Source organism: Rhodnius prolixus, unplaced genomic scaffold (assembly GCF_049639745.1).
Source record: "Rhodnius prolixus isolate KJV_2025 unplaced genomic scaffold, Rpr scaffold_6, whole genome shotgun sequence".
Classification (NCBI taxonomy): Eukaryota; Metazoa; Arthropoda; class Insecta; order Hemiptera; family Reduviidae; genus Rhodnius; species Rhodnius prolixus.
In genome coordinates this window covers 27,403,425-27,420,911 of record NW_027411634.1, presented here as the reverse complement: position 1 = coordinate 27,420,911, position 17,487 = coordinate 27,403,425, and the positions used below count along the sequence as shown (strand labels likewise).

At 31.4% G+C, this 17,487-nt stretch overlaps 1 protein-coding gene across 1 annotated transcript; it reads left to right on the top strand.

Moving 5' to 3' along the window:
• Positions 1 to 1,135: 1,135 nt before the first annotated feature.
• Positions 1,136 to 17,109, top strand: LOC141461525 (phenoloxidase-activating factor 2-like). Its single transcript, XM_074142706.1, has 6 exons — positions 1,136 to 1,420; positions 10,850 to 11,112; positions 11,904 to 12,042; positions 13,666 to 13,937; positions 14,950 to 15,113; positions 16,448 to 17,109. Exons 1-6 carry the CDS (start codon positions 1,254 to 1,256, stop codon positions 16,607 to 16,609), a joined length of 1,167 nt encoding a protein of 388 aa, XP_073998807.1. The 5' UTR covers positions 1,136 to 1,253; the 3' UTR covers positions 16,610 to 17,109.
• Positions 17,110 to 17,487: the final 378 nt, after the last annotated feature.

The following is a 17,487-nucleotide window of genomic DNA, read 5'->3' as shown; positions in this document are numbered from 1 at the left end:
ATTCATTCAATAAAAATGACCTCAGTTTTAAAAAATTGCAAACAAAATAGAATATATCATAAATTTGCTCCACTTTAGAGATATATAATAACTCATTCACATTTCTGAAGACGTGAAATACTAATCATAAAACAATTAATAGTTAAAAAATACCTATTACTAATAATAAATCAACAAATCAGCAGGCCAACCAGAATGCAACATCCTTACTTATAAATAAATGGTTTACAGAACAATAAATATGAAATAGAATAGAAAATAAATTTATTATTCTAAGGGCACTATAGTCCCCCTTAGAATAAAAACATGTACATTTAGAAGCCCTATTAGTTTGGCCTGTATTTTAAATATTTATAAATAAAAATAAGTATTTACAAAAATTAAAATTAAGGAAAAAAATGAATACAATTTATTATAGTTTCGGAAAAAACTGGGTAGAAATGAGATAATTGAACAGAAGGGATTTAAAGATAGAAAGGGTAGGAGCATGGCGGACAGATGATGGCAAGGAGATCTAGAAAGAGGTAGCGCGTATTAGGAAGGATTTGTCAAAGCATGAAGTAAGATGTGAGAGAATACAGAGATCAGAAGAACGAGATTACGAGAATGAATCGAGGATTTGAACTTGAAGAGTTGGAAAATATAAGTTAGTCTTTGTGATGAATATTTAGTGAAGATGATAGATTAGAAACTGTCAGGATGTTTATTGTTTTGATAGATGCATCAAAATAGACATACATCATACTTGAGGTTGGGTAATTTTTTGTACCAATACGTAATTACACAATTTTAATCCAATCTTACCTTTACTTGATCTCAGCTTATTTATAAGTACTCTGAACAGTTCTCCATAAGAACAAGTCTTTTCTAAATAACATCATTTAATGAATCAATAGTTTTTTATTGAATTTTCTTTTTTTTAGAATCCGCGGGGAATTTCATATTGTGAAAAACTGCAATGATCTTTGCTAGTTTAACCAAATTAACTAGAAATATTACGATCTAACTAGGAATCATCTCTTCCTCTAATAGATTACAAAGAAAAACAGCAGCCAGCAATCCGACGAGAGAAACAAGATTAACCAGGTGACGTCACTCAGTTCTTGTGTGAAAGGCGGGGATGTCCTCAACGGATATGTTGTGAGGTCTGAGACCCAGTCCAGTGTTGAGTGTATTGTTCAGTCGGCTTACAGCCAGAGAGTTATTATTATTAAATAATTATTCAGAATTTAGATTGTTTTTTTTAAATAATTATGTATACTAAATCAATATTTACACTTTTAATATTTTCATTACTAAATATCCTACAATGTTATGGACAAGAACAATCTCAAAATGAAGACGACTGTGTATGTGTTCCTTATTATCAGTGTGAGGATGGTAAAGTTATAACTACTGGTGACGGTCTATTTGACGTCAGGTAAGTGGACAAAATCTACTGATTTCACTTTTATAATTGACTATGAACGTCCCCAGTGATGCTAGGCATGCTATCTCGCTAATTGTAAAAATATTCACTAGTTTAATGCTTCTGTTATCAATAGAGGAGTTCGAAAGTTCATTTTAATCTTCATTTTGACGTTAGGTCGCAGTAGAATTAACTCTATTTTTAGATTAATTTTTATAATAGTTTATGGTAAATTGAGATTTGATTTGAGTATATTGAATTGTCATTTGACCATCACCATTGATATAATGAAAAGTTGAATTTTTCCATGAATTTCCCCCCCCCCCCGTTTGTGATTAAGTATAGGGCAGAGCCCGGCACTTTTTTGATCTAGCACGAACTGAGGGCACGGAACTGGTACTCTTTATAGTGGTAGTTTAGTGGTACTCTTTATAGTAGTTGTAGCTGCCTAAGAACTTTTTTACAAGGAAAATTCATCAAAATAATTACCATTCATAAAATACGAGTAGTTTACTAGAAGTACTTTCTGTTGACGAATTACTGTTGAAATCTCTGATAGAAAGTGACTACAATACCTAAGGAAAATACCTGATCATATTGGTACTTTCCGTTTTTGAGTTATTCGAAATTTTGACACACTTGAGATAACTAATTTGATTGTGATATCAAGTGTTTTGAGATTCTGTTGTTGTTTTGATAGTTAGATTTTTGTGTCAGTTTCATGACCAAGTATAAATTTCTAAGGGGGAATTCTTTAATAATTGTTGCTCTTACATTGAGTATTTCCAGTTACAGGACAAAAATGCGGAAATAAAACTTTTTTAAACTTTAATAAAAACAATTTAAATTCAGTAATACAAGACCTTCATAGCTGAGCGGTTAAATACGATAACTTATACGATAGCTAAATTGTAAAGTAAAGTAATGCCTTTTTCTTCAGGCGGCTTTACGTCCAACTACCGATTACTTTACTATAAATTTCTCATATTTAACCACTAAATAAAATCCAAGGCCTAAGACCGAGGATCGAACCCAGTACCACAAATACATATTGGCTTTACAGGTTTCGCCTCTAACCTCTCGGCTACCGTCTAGCACCTAGCTAAATTGTGTTGGGTAGTTATTTTGGCTGTTCATCTTGGTCTTGGATTTTAATAGAGTAATAAGAGAAATTTAGTTAAGTATATTAGTAATCCGCCTCTATCATGGCAGTTGATCGCTAGTATCCAAGGATAAATATATGGTTTGTACTCGATGAAACTTGACTACTCCGAAACTACATGAACCAAACTTCTTTTATCGGATTAAATTAAGTCGGAAAGAGACATAAAAGGCTGGTTAACGGGCAGGCAATATAAGGTACATCTAGGCAATGAAGAAAGTGTTTCGTATCTGAGATCTATCGAGGGAGTTGAAGCTGATAGTTTATAAAACCAAATTAATGCGAATGCTAGCGTGAGCTAGGAAGATGTGGGAGTTGGCGAAAGAACGCGAGAGATGGTTGATTCCTTGGGAGATCCTCAGAAAAATCTTTAAGTCCTGTGAAGAAAGGAGACAGATAAAAAGTAAGGGCAAATGGTGAGATGAGAGAATTTTATATACAATGGACAGGATTCGGTCGATGAATCAAGAGGGGAAGATTGAGCGTGTAGGTTACTTATTAAGAATGGAGGATTCTTAAGCAAAATGCTGGATAAACACCTGAAGGAGTAGGTCTATGATTAGGCGGAGTTATTAAGGACGATTTAAGGAATTGCGATGTGAATGTGTGAAGAAGGAGTGCTTTGGTTAGCATAGGAAAGAGATTGAAGAGACTTAAGACCTTCGAGGAACGAAGAACCAAAGGAGAAGAAGAATTTTCTTTGGGTTCACAATATCCCAGGTGGCCAATAAAATGCGAAAGAAGGGAAATACCATTCAGGATATTGCAGGTTCTGGAAAGACTTTCCTTTTTCTTTGATTAAGTTCAGGAGTTTTCTCCACTAGCTGATTGGCTATTATCTTTAGTACTTTCAAAGAAGATGTAACAAATAAAATACGGATTGCGATGTAATCAGAACATACATATATAGGGGCTTGCTTTACTTCATTACTGCCTTTCACTTTCAAAGTAGCTTCTTCTTATTTGTGTCTAAGAGTCTGACTTGACAGTTATAATAGTCAATTATATATAATTTTTGATCTTGTCAGTTTTTCTCAACAGTATCTTCTCAAAATCCTGAGACAGACAACTCACCTAAGGATATGTGATTATCAATCAATTCTACATAGTTATTGTTTATTGTCTTTTCGCAATACATTTACCATTGATAGACTTCACCGAAGTTTATGGTATGTTATTTCAAGTGAACAAAATTACTTGACTACATAATACGAGGGATGTTTCATCCTCGTATAGGGATGTTTACATCCTGTGCAAAGAAAATGATGAACAAAATAACGTAACTATATTGTCGGTTTTCAAAAAATACAAAATATGGAATTATTTGATTAAATCTTTTGCACATAGCTAACACATGTTAAAAGAGGTATAAAGAGGAGTGTTTTGTAGAGCAGAACAGTTCAGGAGTACTTAGAGCGATGTGTTTCTGTTAATTAGTAGGTATAACTGTTTCAATCGAGTGTACGTTTGGTGAAGTTTTGTGTTGATATGCAATCTCCAGATGAGTTCTGTATCAAAGATTACGCCAAGGTAGCACGCGCCTTCATTCTTTCGTTTCCAGGGAATTTTCTGGAATTTTAATAGGTGCAGGTCTTCATGACGGGACCAAAGAAAGAAGAAAATTCTTGCTTCTGTTTTAGTAGGATTCAACTTTAGCTTCCGTCTTTAGAACTAGTATAATACGAAGTCCAAACAAGTTTGTAAATCAGTTACTTTTTGGTTAACCTCTTTTTGAGAGGAGTCTAACCTTCTATCAACTGCGTAAGCAGCTAAAATCGTTGAGGAAGGTTCTGTTATCTCCGAGAAGTTGAGTTTAAATTGTATGTTTTGTGATTACCCCTTGGGTAATTGTGTTGTTAAGTCTTAATGGAATGTTTTGTCTTGAAGAAATTATTCTATAAGAATTTGAGTAACATATATAAAATAGTCTTGTCTGGAGAAAGCATCAACATTCTGAAAAACAACAAATTTGTGGTGATTACTTTTAACTTTAAATTGAACAAAACATGTTATTCAAATGTTATTAAGAGCGTAAATTTACTTTGAAAATTCTTTATTTTTAATTGCATCTCAAAATTCACTACAATTTAGTTCACAGTTGAGTTTACAATGCAATAAAACTTTTACTGTTCATTCAGCGATTAGTACCTCTATCTTCAGACCGCATGTTATTCATTATTGAAAATGTATTGGGTATAGCTGTTCAAAATAAATAAATAACCTTTGTTAAATAGCTTTAAACCGGTATATTTGGCACTTTTTGATTCTCATCAAATAACAGAGACAAAATTATTCATTAACCGGGACTACTCCTTTAAAACTGTCGGTTAAAAACGGGATTTACGGTAAACCTACTAAAACACACATGTTTTATACTTAAATTTATTTGAAAAGCTTAGAACTTAATTAGGTATTCCTTAACATTAATTCAGTAGCACCATCCAGTAACTCTTGTCTTCTACAATCTGTAAAAGATATTCTTATAATAATCTCTGCTTATCTGTAACTAAATCACAGTCAATAAGTTGGGTTTTAGTGTCGTTTTTATGATATTTCTAGCAATTTTTATTTTATTATTCCCATATTTGTTCCGAGAATTAAATTACGATTTATCTAAAGGATAAATTTATCTTTAAAGCCTTTAATACAAGGAAGTTAAATTGTAGTTTATTCATTAATGTTGTTTTTTTTTTATATATACCCCAGAGATGGTAATATAAGATTCCCGTTTTTTCCTCATCAGCATTTGAACTCTTAAATTATAGGGGTCATCGGCTCATAACGGTTTTCTTTATACTTCGAATATATCAGAAAGATCATTTATTTGAAACTTTTTCAGGGGAAAACTGATTTTTCGATGAGTTAGGTATACTGGAAATTTTCTGATGTTATTCTTCTCTCTAAAGTACTTCTGCAGAAATGTTTACTAGTTCATGTATGTAACATCAGTTAACAATAAAAACAACACTAGAATTACTAGCTTGAGGAAAATGGTTTAGTCAGAAAATAGAATTTACAGAATAAATATTTAAGATATTTGGAATTTTCTACAAAAAGCAAGCGGTTTTACAGTATTTTGTAACTCAGAACGATAATTGTACTTCACACACTTTTACAGATGAATACTTATCAAACATTTCCTTAAAACAATGTATTTATTTATTTGTTGAGGGACAGCATCAAAATAAAAGTTACATTAAGTGATTTCTGGATACTAAGAAAACTTTGATTCAATTGTTTATTATTAAGATGTGTTTTTTGGTGGAGTTCAGTCAGGGCCTTTTATTTGTACCTTCAAGGCTGGCTAGTAAGTTTATCACCTTTCATTTAATTAATTTTGTCTGGAGAAAATTTATTAATCATTATTATTATACAATTAATCAGAAAAAGTCATGTGGGATTTTCAAGACAATTTTATTTTTATAGATACTGGACAGGAATTTCGGGAAAAATTGAATTGAAAATCATTTCTTTTTTATCTAAATTCACGGTGAACATTACATCAACCAAGTCAAGAAAGTTGCGAATGCATAAAACTATTTTTGCCATAATTTTGTGATTGCCAATTTAGCTTCTTAATATAAAAAATTAAGGAATCCGTTTACAAGCATACCTTCTTTTTTTGTTTCTACAAAGAAGCCTTAATTAGTCAGTGACTGGAAATGAGGTCATTCTATGGTGGTAGACAATTTCAGTTCAACGAAACTTTGGTACACGCCCTGAAGTTTAGTGGGGTTTCAAAGCAAACACAAAAAAACGAGTTTACTTGCCATGGAATTCATTTCTTCTTATTTTGGGAACTCTCTCTGCTCTTGAAACGATTTTAGCTTGACATGATGCTGGCGAATGATCATCCAGGAAATGTGTGGGTTATTATTTATTTAATCTAAGGTGATTACAGCCTATTTTTTATGTTGTTGATTGATTGCCATCTTTTATTCTTGAATCTTTTTTTTTTTTCTTGCAATATTATTTTTTAAAAACGTCAGGAACCACAAATTGTGTATCCCAATTTTTGTTTGGGGTGCTTGAAGTGAAACAGCACAACTTGAAAGCTATACTTTGCGTAAATAATATAAAACAGGGGACCAACTGATCCACCGTCACCTACCCAATAAAGATCTATTGTAATATCTTCCGCCAGCTGTATGAGCATATACACAAGTCCAAAACTCCGTAGGAGCCCCAAAGCCTCAGCGTAGATCGAGTCCAGCGATAACTTTTAATAGATATAATCAATGAATGAAAAAAAGTCCTTACATTATTTAATCGACTTCCAAGTGTGGCCTGATTGTAAGTGATTGCATCTATAATCGCTTGTTTTCACCTTGGATGTAAATATTTAATGGCAGCTGGTTGATTAAAACTGCAACAGCTGCAATTGCAAGTGTGGTACTCACACTCCCATGATGCTAAGACATGCTATTAGCTCTTTCCTGCATAGCTTTCGTCCATCGAGCCATTGATCCTTGAGACAGCACGGGGACTAACTGTCCTTGTGTAAATCTACATACTGTGCAGCATTAAATAGAAGACTTTTACTTTTTTACTTTTTCGGAAAATGATATCTAATAATTTGGTTACTTGAGAGCTATCTGATTCAATGTAATTTGAGAGTAGGAAATAACAACTAGTGTATTTTTAATTAGATTTAATTCTTCCATGAGTTTAGTGTTCGGATTTTGTGAATTAAAAAAAAAAAGATTTACTAAAAACAAATAACTAAAAACATAATATCTATTATAATTTATTGTTGTATAGCATTAATAAATAATAGAAAAAAATATGATGGTGCAGGTTGTTGTTCTTGTCAGATGCGCATTTGTTGCATGATTTATGTAAAAAGTTGTCAAAATCAACATTGTTAAAATAATATTTATTAAAAAAGAATTTTATTAATTTGTTTGTGATTATAAATAAGGAAACAAAATAAGATTAATTTCTAAATTTTCTAAAGCTAATAATATATAAAAGTATTTTGTTGTTCACTAAAATCAAATCCTTTACACAGATTTGCATTCCCAAAAAGCACCGCAATGTAAGAAAATAATCATCTACAGTTTAACTGCTTGATTTCCTTATTTTGTATAGATAGTTCAAGGTGTAAACTACATGAGTATAATCAGTTGGTAATTTCCTGTATAGTTGTAAGATTATTACTGCATCATTTCTTCTATAGATCTTTCAAGAAGCTGTCATTATTTCTTATATTTTATCTTTTGAAATTATACAGCCAGTTTTTTTATAAATATTAAGTAGCATGAGTTCTCTTCTAAGAAGATAAGTATCACGTGCGGATTTCTTGTGATTTGTCCTTCAACTCAGCAGGTAAAGAGTAAATTTTGTGTTTGTTGCTTTTTTTTATCTTGTATCTCAGTCTTGTTGAAGGCATTTTTATTTTAAACTAAAAAGAAATCGTATCTTTGGTGTCCAAATGCTCTCTCATTTGGAGTAATTATAGTTTTAAATGACCACGAATTCTTTCTTAAAGAATAACAGGGTTCAGCTACCTTTTTACTTTTATTTTTTCCTTTCTCTTTCAAACATACAATTTTCTGGCATTTCCATCTTCTAAGTGTTGCTAAATTAAATAGTAATTGAAGTAGTGTAAGGCTTAAAGGCGTTTAGTAACTTTGACTTAAATGCTGATGAACAGAATTGACTTGCTTTATTTTACTTTATTTTTAATTCAAGAAGCGTTGACAATTGATGTTATTGGATTCCGGAGCCTTTTCCACATGCAGACAGTGTTACTGACCATCAACAAAGTCATTCTATCATTCATGAGTTGTTATTCCACACAATGTTACCATTTCTGACATGATTACTTCTTGGTTGAGAGATTTTGTCAGAGACATCCATTCAGAACAAAGGAAATTGATCAAATGTTGAATATATGGGCAGGAACTTTCTTTGTAAATGGAAATTAGAGTCTCTCGTAGAATTATTGTTAGTTTGGTGACATTGTGTGAAGAAAAATCACCTTAAATGTCTGGAGCTTGCCGAAGAGGCAGACATCGTTTGAGATGGATGCTAGAAAGTATTTCGAATGAAATTGGAATGAGATTAGCGAAGAAAACTGAAAGAAGAATGACACAGATTGCCTCGATCCCAGGCAATGCCTAGGCCCCAGGCCCTTGATAGACAGTAGTGCCTAGGAATAGCTAGGAATGGGATTTTAGAAAATAATGTCTTTAAAGAATCATCAGTGGTATCTTTACCTCTCATTAACTACTTTTGAACATGAAAATTCTGTTATTATTATTATTATTGTGAGCGGTCACAAAACGCTTTAGGTCCTAAACCTTCAAAGTTTACTGATCAGTCTGCCGAACACAATGCTATATAATCACTGACCTTTAACTGACTGAGATCTACCCGTAGTATCTGGCCATATCCAAATATTCTTCACCTAACCTTCAGAAAGCGAAGATACTGTGCCAATCATCACTGACACCAGGACTCTCAAATTCTTATCCAGTTCCTAGAATACCTTTTAGTGTTCAGATTTAATTTCATTAAAACTCTTAATCCTTCTTAATAAACGAAAGTCCAGACTGTTGACCAGCCTCCACGTCATTAAATCGTTTCTAGATAACAAGGACAGTTCTAGGCCTTAAAATTAAGTGCTAAACCCATCTCTCAGCTTATTCGTTACCATAAATTTCTCTTTATTTCTCATTTGATTATCTGATTTACAGTTGAATTGCCACTAATCCACAACGAACCCTTCTGTTCTCATCTCATTAATTTCTTTTCACGAGGTTCTTCAATGTTTATCACTTGCATTATTTTGTTAGTGAGTGATGATTGCTGTAACGTTGTTATTATTTATAGATAGAACTGATAGTGTTTCTGCAAATGTCGCTGATAAAGTGGGAGAGAAAAGTGTATCATGTGAGCAGTCAGTGTATAAAACAATTTATATTATATTTAAATGAATATTAATAGACATATCCTTTACATTGAAATTTCAAAAACTATTTTAAAAGTGAAGACCTAAATTAAACTTAAATATTCGATTCAGCAAAAGATCAGATCTTTTAATGTATTAAAAATATAATTCTTTATTAATTAAATAGAAGTTTTTTTAAAAATAATTCTGATATTTCCTAATTCTGGATAAAACTTCTAGATAAATATCGAAATTCTGTGAAAGGAATCAATAAGAGATTTAAAAGTGCAGATAATGAGACAACCAGAGAGAAAAGATAAAATCAGTATTCTCTACATGTGCAGATTAACTAAATTGACCGTCATCGGTTGACCTTCATCATTCTGGGTTTTTTGTTTTTGTTTTTTTTTTTATTCTTACAAAAATAAAATTAGAAATTACATGGTGTTTACTCGTTAATAAAAGATGTATGAAGTTTTGCATCTTTCATCTGCGGCTGTTTGCTGTACACTAATTTATTTATTTTTCACTGTCGTCACGTTGTTTTAAATTTGTTTTCTGTTTATGTAGTCCTAATTACACATTTTTGTTTAGGATTTTTTAGCTATTTGAATTAAATAATGTTATATAACTCACATCAATTGCTGAATTGTATACTGACTTTTTATAACTTAATTTGCTGTAGTAAAGAAATATTAGATAATATGTCCTCTTTGTTTTTCTGAATATTTTATAAATTGGGTTTTCTTAAGAATGAAACGTTCCTGTCAAGTAAATCTCAGTTTTTCCTTAATATTATAGTATTATTGATCAGGTATCTTACTAGTTTCGGTCCAGCTTAGAAATAAATTAGCAACAATAGACAATTGGTGATTCAGAATCTAGCTATCCACACACATGTGGAAATTATTTACTTTCCTTCTACGCTAAAGGAGAAGTAATGCAGTCTCTTCATTTTTTCTAATTGAATTTTCAATGAAGATCGTGTCTGAGATCAAAAAATGTTTAAGCAAATGGTTGTGTGCGAGCAGAATATTTCTGGAACCATAGTTTCAGTACGTTCAAAATTATATTCCATTTGAGGCCAACGTTGTTTCTGACTTGAAGCTACCGCTACCAATTAAGTTATATAGAAATTTTATCTGGAACATTTATTTTTAGGCTCTATTATCTAATATTTCGACGGAAGCTAAAAGATTGCAAGGGACTTCTTCCTTCCTTCTAGAAGAAGAAGATTAAGTGATTAGTTTTCTTATTTTTATTTAAATTGTACATATCAGTAAAGTAAAGCTGAATAGAAGAAAAAATAATCAGAGCTGGTTTCAGTTGTCCAAATAAGTAAATGAAATATGTATAAAAAATAACAACAAAAAATTGTTAACAGGTTAAAGACATGTAGTGGAATAGAAGTGTGTTGTCAGCTTCCCGATGGTACTGGTGGAGGAGATACTGATGAAAGAGGAGTTCAAACTGAAGCACCACAAGTTGTCACAGAACCAACTAGACAACCACCAATCCCAGGCGATATTAAAGGACCATCTGTGCCAACCATCAGCGGAGGTAATGGTTGTGGACGTAGAAGATTTGCAGGAGAAGGTAGTAACATAGATAATTCTTTGAGAATTACTGGACTTTTAGGATATCCAGGTGAGAATTATGTTTATAATTAAGCAATTTTGCTTGAATAATTAATTTGTGCCATAGTTTTTGAAGTTTTTTTTAAAAAGAATTTAACAAACATTTATTTGACTTTTTATTTTTACATTTTAAAGACCGACTCTTGTCTTGAATAACCTCAATTCAGCTTTTTTGGTAACTGAATTAGTAAATGGTACTTTACCAGCTAATCTTCTGGATCCTCTTCTTTACATTCTTCTTCAGCACAGATGCTGTATTCATCTCGTAAAACCTAGCTGTCCATTCATGTGTAGATGAATGACTGAATGCATCCAAATTCTATTCTCATTCTTACTGCTTCAAATTCACAAGAACTGCCAAAAGAATGGGTCACGCCTGTTAGTTAAAAGACTATCCATCAAAAAGCTGGAAGCGCATCACTCAGTCTTCCTTCTCCTGATGTTCTTCTTGTAGTCTATTTATACACTCTTTTATAAAAAAAACATTAAAAAATTTATGAATACGCAAGTTTGAATTGTGCAGCTTAAGTGAATGTGCTTAAATTATTTGCGTTTATCAACTCCTTAAATGGTGACAATGTAGTTTGTAGTTGTTAAAATTGTTTGCGCGGAATATATCCAAGGTTTTGTTAAGTTCTTTAAACAAGTGTCTTGTCAGTTTTTCCTACTTAAGCCTAGTTTTAGTAGATTCAGTTAATTCAATTGCGACTCAAAATCATTTTTCCTTTAATTTGACCCAACTAAGGAGAGAGAGAAAAAAAACTATGTATTAATTTTAATACAATTTATTAATTATTTCAGAGGAAACATTTTACGGTGAAGCCCCATGGATGGTAAGACTATTGTTTGTGAATAATGGCCAAATTAATGACACATTTCTGATGTGTGGAGGCGCATTGATTACACCTTCAGTAGTGCTGACTGCTGCCCATTGTGTCAGGTAAGGAGTAATTTTTTAAATCTATTTGCTACAATATTTCAGTAATAATGATTTGAATTATACTATGAAGACCAAAGTCCGTCGATAGACCCATCATGTTCCATATGTTTTTTGATTCTTTTCTCTGCCAAGGTTAAAGTTTAAACCTTGAACCGACACATAGTTATTAAATATAGTTATTTAAACATTCATTTACAAGATATCCAGACCCTGTATTATTTATGTATTTTGTAATTTATAAAATATTATTTTCCTAAAGTGGCTGCATTAATAATTCATGAATTGTGTTCTTAAGGTGTATAATACATTAATTTGTATAAAAAATATATTGTTCTTTCATTTTCTTCTTCATGATTTGCGGGTAGAATTATTGTGGACCTTAGGCGGACTTAAATATTTGCGTTAATGTGCTTTAAAACCTAGTTTAAAACTAGGCTTAAGACCAAACGAACTAAAGCCAAGAATTTTGTATTGGATTTTTGAATTTGCATTCATTCGTTGGTGTAAATGGTATTCTTTAGTTACTTCCAGATTTTTTCTTGCTAGGTCGCTATTTTGAACATGCTGTTTACGCTAAAAGAATATTTTTCTGTTCAGCAAGGTCCACCATTTCATTTCAATTACAACCCTCAACAGCAGTAATTTATAAATAGAACTATAATTCAATAGGAAATAATAACTACTGCAACAAGAAAGCAATGATACGCTTCACTGGAAATATGACAGAAGCATAAAGTTTTGTAGTTGATAATGACTATGATGAATACGATATTCTCCTGGTACTACCGAAAATTTCAGGAGTTGTCTGAGTGGCTAGCCTTCAAATCCTCAATATTCTCAAGTAGCAATCACAACTATAGTTGAGAAAATCGGGAGCATTAGTATAATATAGAATTCTTTTATTTGAAAACTTTGTAAACTTGCCATGTCCGCATTTGCTGGCTGAAATATAAGTAGTCAATATTATTTAGGTAGCGGTAATAATAAAAACAATTTTTTGGAAAAATTGTTGGTCAGGTTTATCCTTGGAACGTATCAGGAAGCTACGACGATTTTAGGTAGTTCTAGGAGTGCCCCAACTCAAAGATACAACTCTCCAAATTTGGATGGCATGAAAAATAACTCTCTTTCCTTGTATAATTATCTTTTAATTGTATAATGAGATTTAGAATACGGAAAAATATCAATCATTTGATCTTGAAGTCACGTTCAAGTAACCCAAGGATGAATTTGCACTTTACAAAATGCTCTGTTATTATTCATTGTTAGATTTAATATTTTGCCAAGGAGAATTTATTATTACTTCACTTAAATTCATAGATTTATTTATTTTATTATTTACTAAGTGAGGCAAATTATTTTTATTTTAAATTTTGCTTAAGAGGCATTAGAATTGTGGATAAAAGCAAGTCGTATGAGTGTTTTACCAGATTTATTTTAACAGCCAAAAGTAATTTAAAGTATCTTCGGAATCAGTTGAAATTTAGTTAGTAAAAGTTCTAAGAATAAAAAATATTTCTTAAACTATAATTTTCATAATTCCTGTACATGTAAAGCATTTCCCGCTGATAATTCAGAATATATTTTATACTAAAATAAACTATTTAATTAACTTTCTTTCAGCAAATTAAGCACTTCAGAGATAATTGTTAGAGCTGGCGACTGGAATATCCAACAGAACTATGAACCAATCGCTCCACAAGATAAAAGAGCGGCTAGAATAATACTACACCCACAATATAATTCAAGGAATTTAGCTAATGATATAGCATTGATTGGTTTGGAATCGCCGGTACAATTATCACAAACTGTCGACATAGTGTGCACGCCCGATTTAGAGAAACCTGTGAATGGTACAGCTTGTCTGGCCACTGGCTGGGGTAAAAATGAATTAAGTAAGTAATTTATTTATCAAGTATTATTAATTACCTCGACATTATTCAAAAAAGTGACAAGATCATGTGATGCCCAGCCAATGAATTTCTGCTACTTTTGTTTTGTTTTTAAATAAGCTTCTTCTCCCTTGCAACCAAAAAACTACGAAAATATTGACTAATTAAATTAATACAATGCACATGTTTAGCCTGATATTTCTAATCTTGTAAGAATTCAAAAAATGTATACATATCATATTTACCAATTAGTTTTTAATTTTTTTAAATCGTAAGTCGTATACAAACAAGAGAAATTGAGTTATAACAAAAACATATTGCACATATTATATTTTTAGAGTCATTAATGTATTTTCTTTTCAAATAATAGGACAGTGCTATAAAGGTTTCAGTAATTAACCTAAATTACGACTTCACCAATTTCCTACAAGCTGATATGATGAAATATTGCTATAGTTACATATTTTCGAAATTTCACCTGCCGTCCCTTGAGTGCGAAAACCTCAAAAAGGCACAAGCTAGAAAAATTTACAAGACCCTTATTTCTATCAAAAACTAATAAATTTAAAGTTGTTAAGGCAGTTGTAAACGTTGAACTTTTTGTAAAAGGTTGTGAGTCAGGCGTGCAAGATTCATATATAATGTTCCATTTTTGAAAATGAATTCAGTCAAAACCTGAAGTTTTCAGTTCTAATGCTGAGTACAGAACAGATTAAAAGATCAGAAAATGAGTAATTGACGATCGCAGAACCTGAGCTATGAACCCACTCGTAATACAAAGACTAGTGTATTGATTGTTATAAATTAGTCAATTAATTTTTGGATAATAATAAGTTTGGTGGACAGTCGCCTCTCAATTTTAAAAAATTCCATCAACTTTACAAAGAAACTAGTTTAGAATTAAAAATTGAAGTTTAAATCAAAATTCATATAAAACAAAATAGAAACCCTTTCTAATTATTATCTTTCTGAGAATATGTATTTTTCTGAAATTTTGTTTTACTGATCTTTTCAGCTAGATACGGTACCTACCAAGATACGTTAAGGAAGGTGACACTTCCATTAATGGATAAAAATGAATGCCAGACTAGGTTGAGGAAAACTAAACTTGGCAAATATTTCACACTGTTGCCTGGATTCCTTTGTGCTGGAGGTTCACAAGATAGTGATACATGCGAGGTCATTATTTAATATTTTACTTTTTATGTGTCTATTTTGCTTGACTATTCTGTTATCAATTTCCTATTTATTTTATTTATAAAATTCTTCTTTAAAAGGAGAAATTAATCTTTGAAGAAATTGAGTAATAAGTTAGTTTCTCTTCTAGAAACATAATAATTTGTTTACTTTTTATTAAACATATTTAGTGCAACTATTGTAGGTAATGCTTCATAAAGATGGACATTATTGGTTTTCTTATTAAATCAATAAAATTTAAATTTGATGTTTAATTGAACTAGTGAATGTTTTATTATGTTGAACTTACTTTACTGCAGGTTAAAAGAAGAAATAATCTATTTAGTTTAAGTTACTTGTCTCAAGTTTAGCTAAGTTCTTTGCATGCGAAGTTAATGATAACCTGTACCACATCAAGCTTGTTAAATCGAGCCGTGAAAAGAGTTCGGCACCATATTCCACAACGAATTAGATTTAGGCATCTAAATCCCACTTAACTTCAGTCAGATGCATTAGCTTACGTTGTGCCCATTATGCAACCTAACTATTTGCTAGGACCATTACTATGTTAAGATACGAACTGCTACTAAGTAATCTTCGAGTGAAGTTTTGGTTGATTTCCCTTAATGAGCATTTTAGTTTGAGCGGACAAAAGAAAGAGTTATATGTGCAATCCATCCTGTAGAGCTAAAGAAATACTCATCTTTCATGTAATGGATTGTTTGAGGTATGAACAGGTAAGGTTCAGAATTTTCCGTCAGAATAGGTTGACGGTTAGGTAAACTGCTTTTTTCCACGTTGCTTTCTATTTTATTGCCATCTACTCAAGCAAACAAGATGTCGTGAACTATATTTAGTTCACATCTAAGAATATCTTCTTTGACGAAGTCTACTGTATAGAGGAGTATTTACAATCCTGAAGCTTCACAAATCATTTCATCATTGCATTCTCATTTGCAATAAAAAGCAGGAGGAGTTTCAGGACTACAAGCTCAGCAAATTTATTAATAATACTTGCGATGAAAATACGCCGGTAACTGGAAATTTTTTGCGAGTATCCCCGTTCTTGAGAAGAAATGGAAAAATTGGAAATGGCCTTTACTCTAAATGTTTAAAATATCTTCTTCTCAATGTGTTTAAATCCAATAGCATTAAATTATTTAATCCAATGGATTTTCCGATAGGTTGCTTTTGTCTAGTACGCCATGTATATTAAGAAGTGTTTTTTTAATAAAAAAGGTAATATTAGTTTTTTTTGGGTGGGAAACACGATTTATTTATTTGTTTTTTAATTGTACGTTTAATTTTGATTTGTAAACGAATTAATAAAATTTCAGGGAGATGGAGGTGGCCCACTATACTGCCCTTTACAGTCAGAACCCGATAGATATGCAGTTGTTGGAGTTATTTCATGGGGTATAGATTGCGGCAAAGGAAATCCAGCTGTATTTGCCGATGTTAATCATTATATGCCATGGATTAAAGAGCAAATATCTTAGTTTCTTTTTTTTAATTATTTTCATTTTTATAATAGAAATTTTTTGGGGAATAATTTTTTTTTTTATTGAATGAAAAAATAATTTTTAAGCTAACAAATGAAATTTAAGTTTTAATTACTGCAAATTTTCTGTGATATTTCTGGTTGTATATTTTTTTATATCACTGTAAAAAAAATGTTTTATTCCATAAATTTTTTATGATTAAGGAGGGGAATTTACTATAGCTTAATCCTTTTACATATTTAAGGATATTTTAGTAGATAATAAAAACTATTGCTCATATGTTAATTTTGTGCTCATGTTTTCAAGCTTAATAAAAATCAATTACCATTAATTTTACTTTTTCAAAGATTATGAAAATGTGCATAGATTATGCATTATTAGCGCATAAGAAAAGGATGGACACATGTTAATTAGAATATGTAAAGTTCGAGCTAAATTTAGGCAAGTTAGTATTTACTTGTTAAGATTGTAATAAAAATTAAATCTTTGAATGATGATTTTGTCTTTTGATTTTATCGCATTTCCATCATTTGTCCTCATGTACTAGAAATGTTTCAGAATGTAAGAATGAATAATTTTGTCCAGTTCGTCGTCTTGACAAGCTTATTGAAAGAAGACTAAACAGGCTACGCTAGGTCTGAATCGGTCTGGTCTGATTGCTAACAAACATGTCCCCAATTTCTGCCAAATAAGATATTTATAATTTGAAGACCAGACATACCGCTTTTTAATTTAGTTATCAGGTTTTGGAGGTATCAATAATATTTGGGGTATTAATGAAGTTGAAAAAGTCTTAAGAATTTTCTTAAAGAAAAGTTTTCGTCCTTCTAAGAATACGCCTAATTGTGTGTTATATTTTGAGTCGAATATCAGTC

Bases quoted from the DNA above. Each gene is read 5' to 3' on its own strand.
- LOC141461525 (XM_074142706.1), top strand. From the start codon at position 1,254: ATGTATACTAAATCAATATTTACACTTTTAATATTTTCATTACTAAAT. The intron at 12,043-13,665 runs GTAAGGAGTAAT...ACTTTCTTTCAG, and splicing joins ACTGCTGCCCATTGTGTCAG to CAAATTAAGCACTTCAGAGA. The intron at 15,114-16,447 runs GTCATTATTTAA...ATAAAATTTCAG, and splicing joins AAGATAGTGATACATGCGAG to GGAGATGGAGGTGGCCCACT.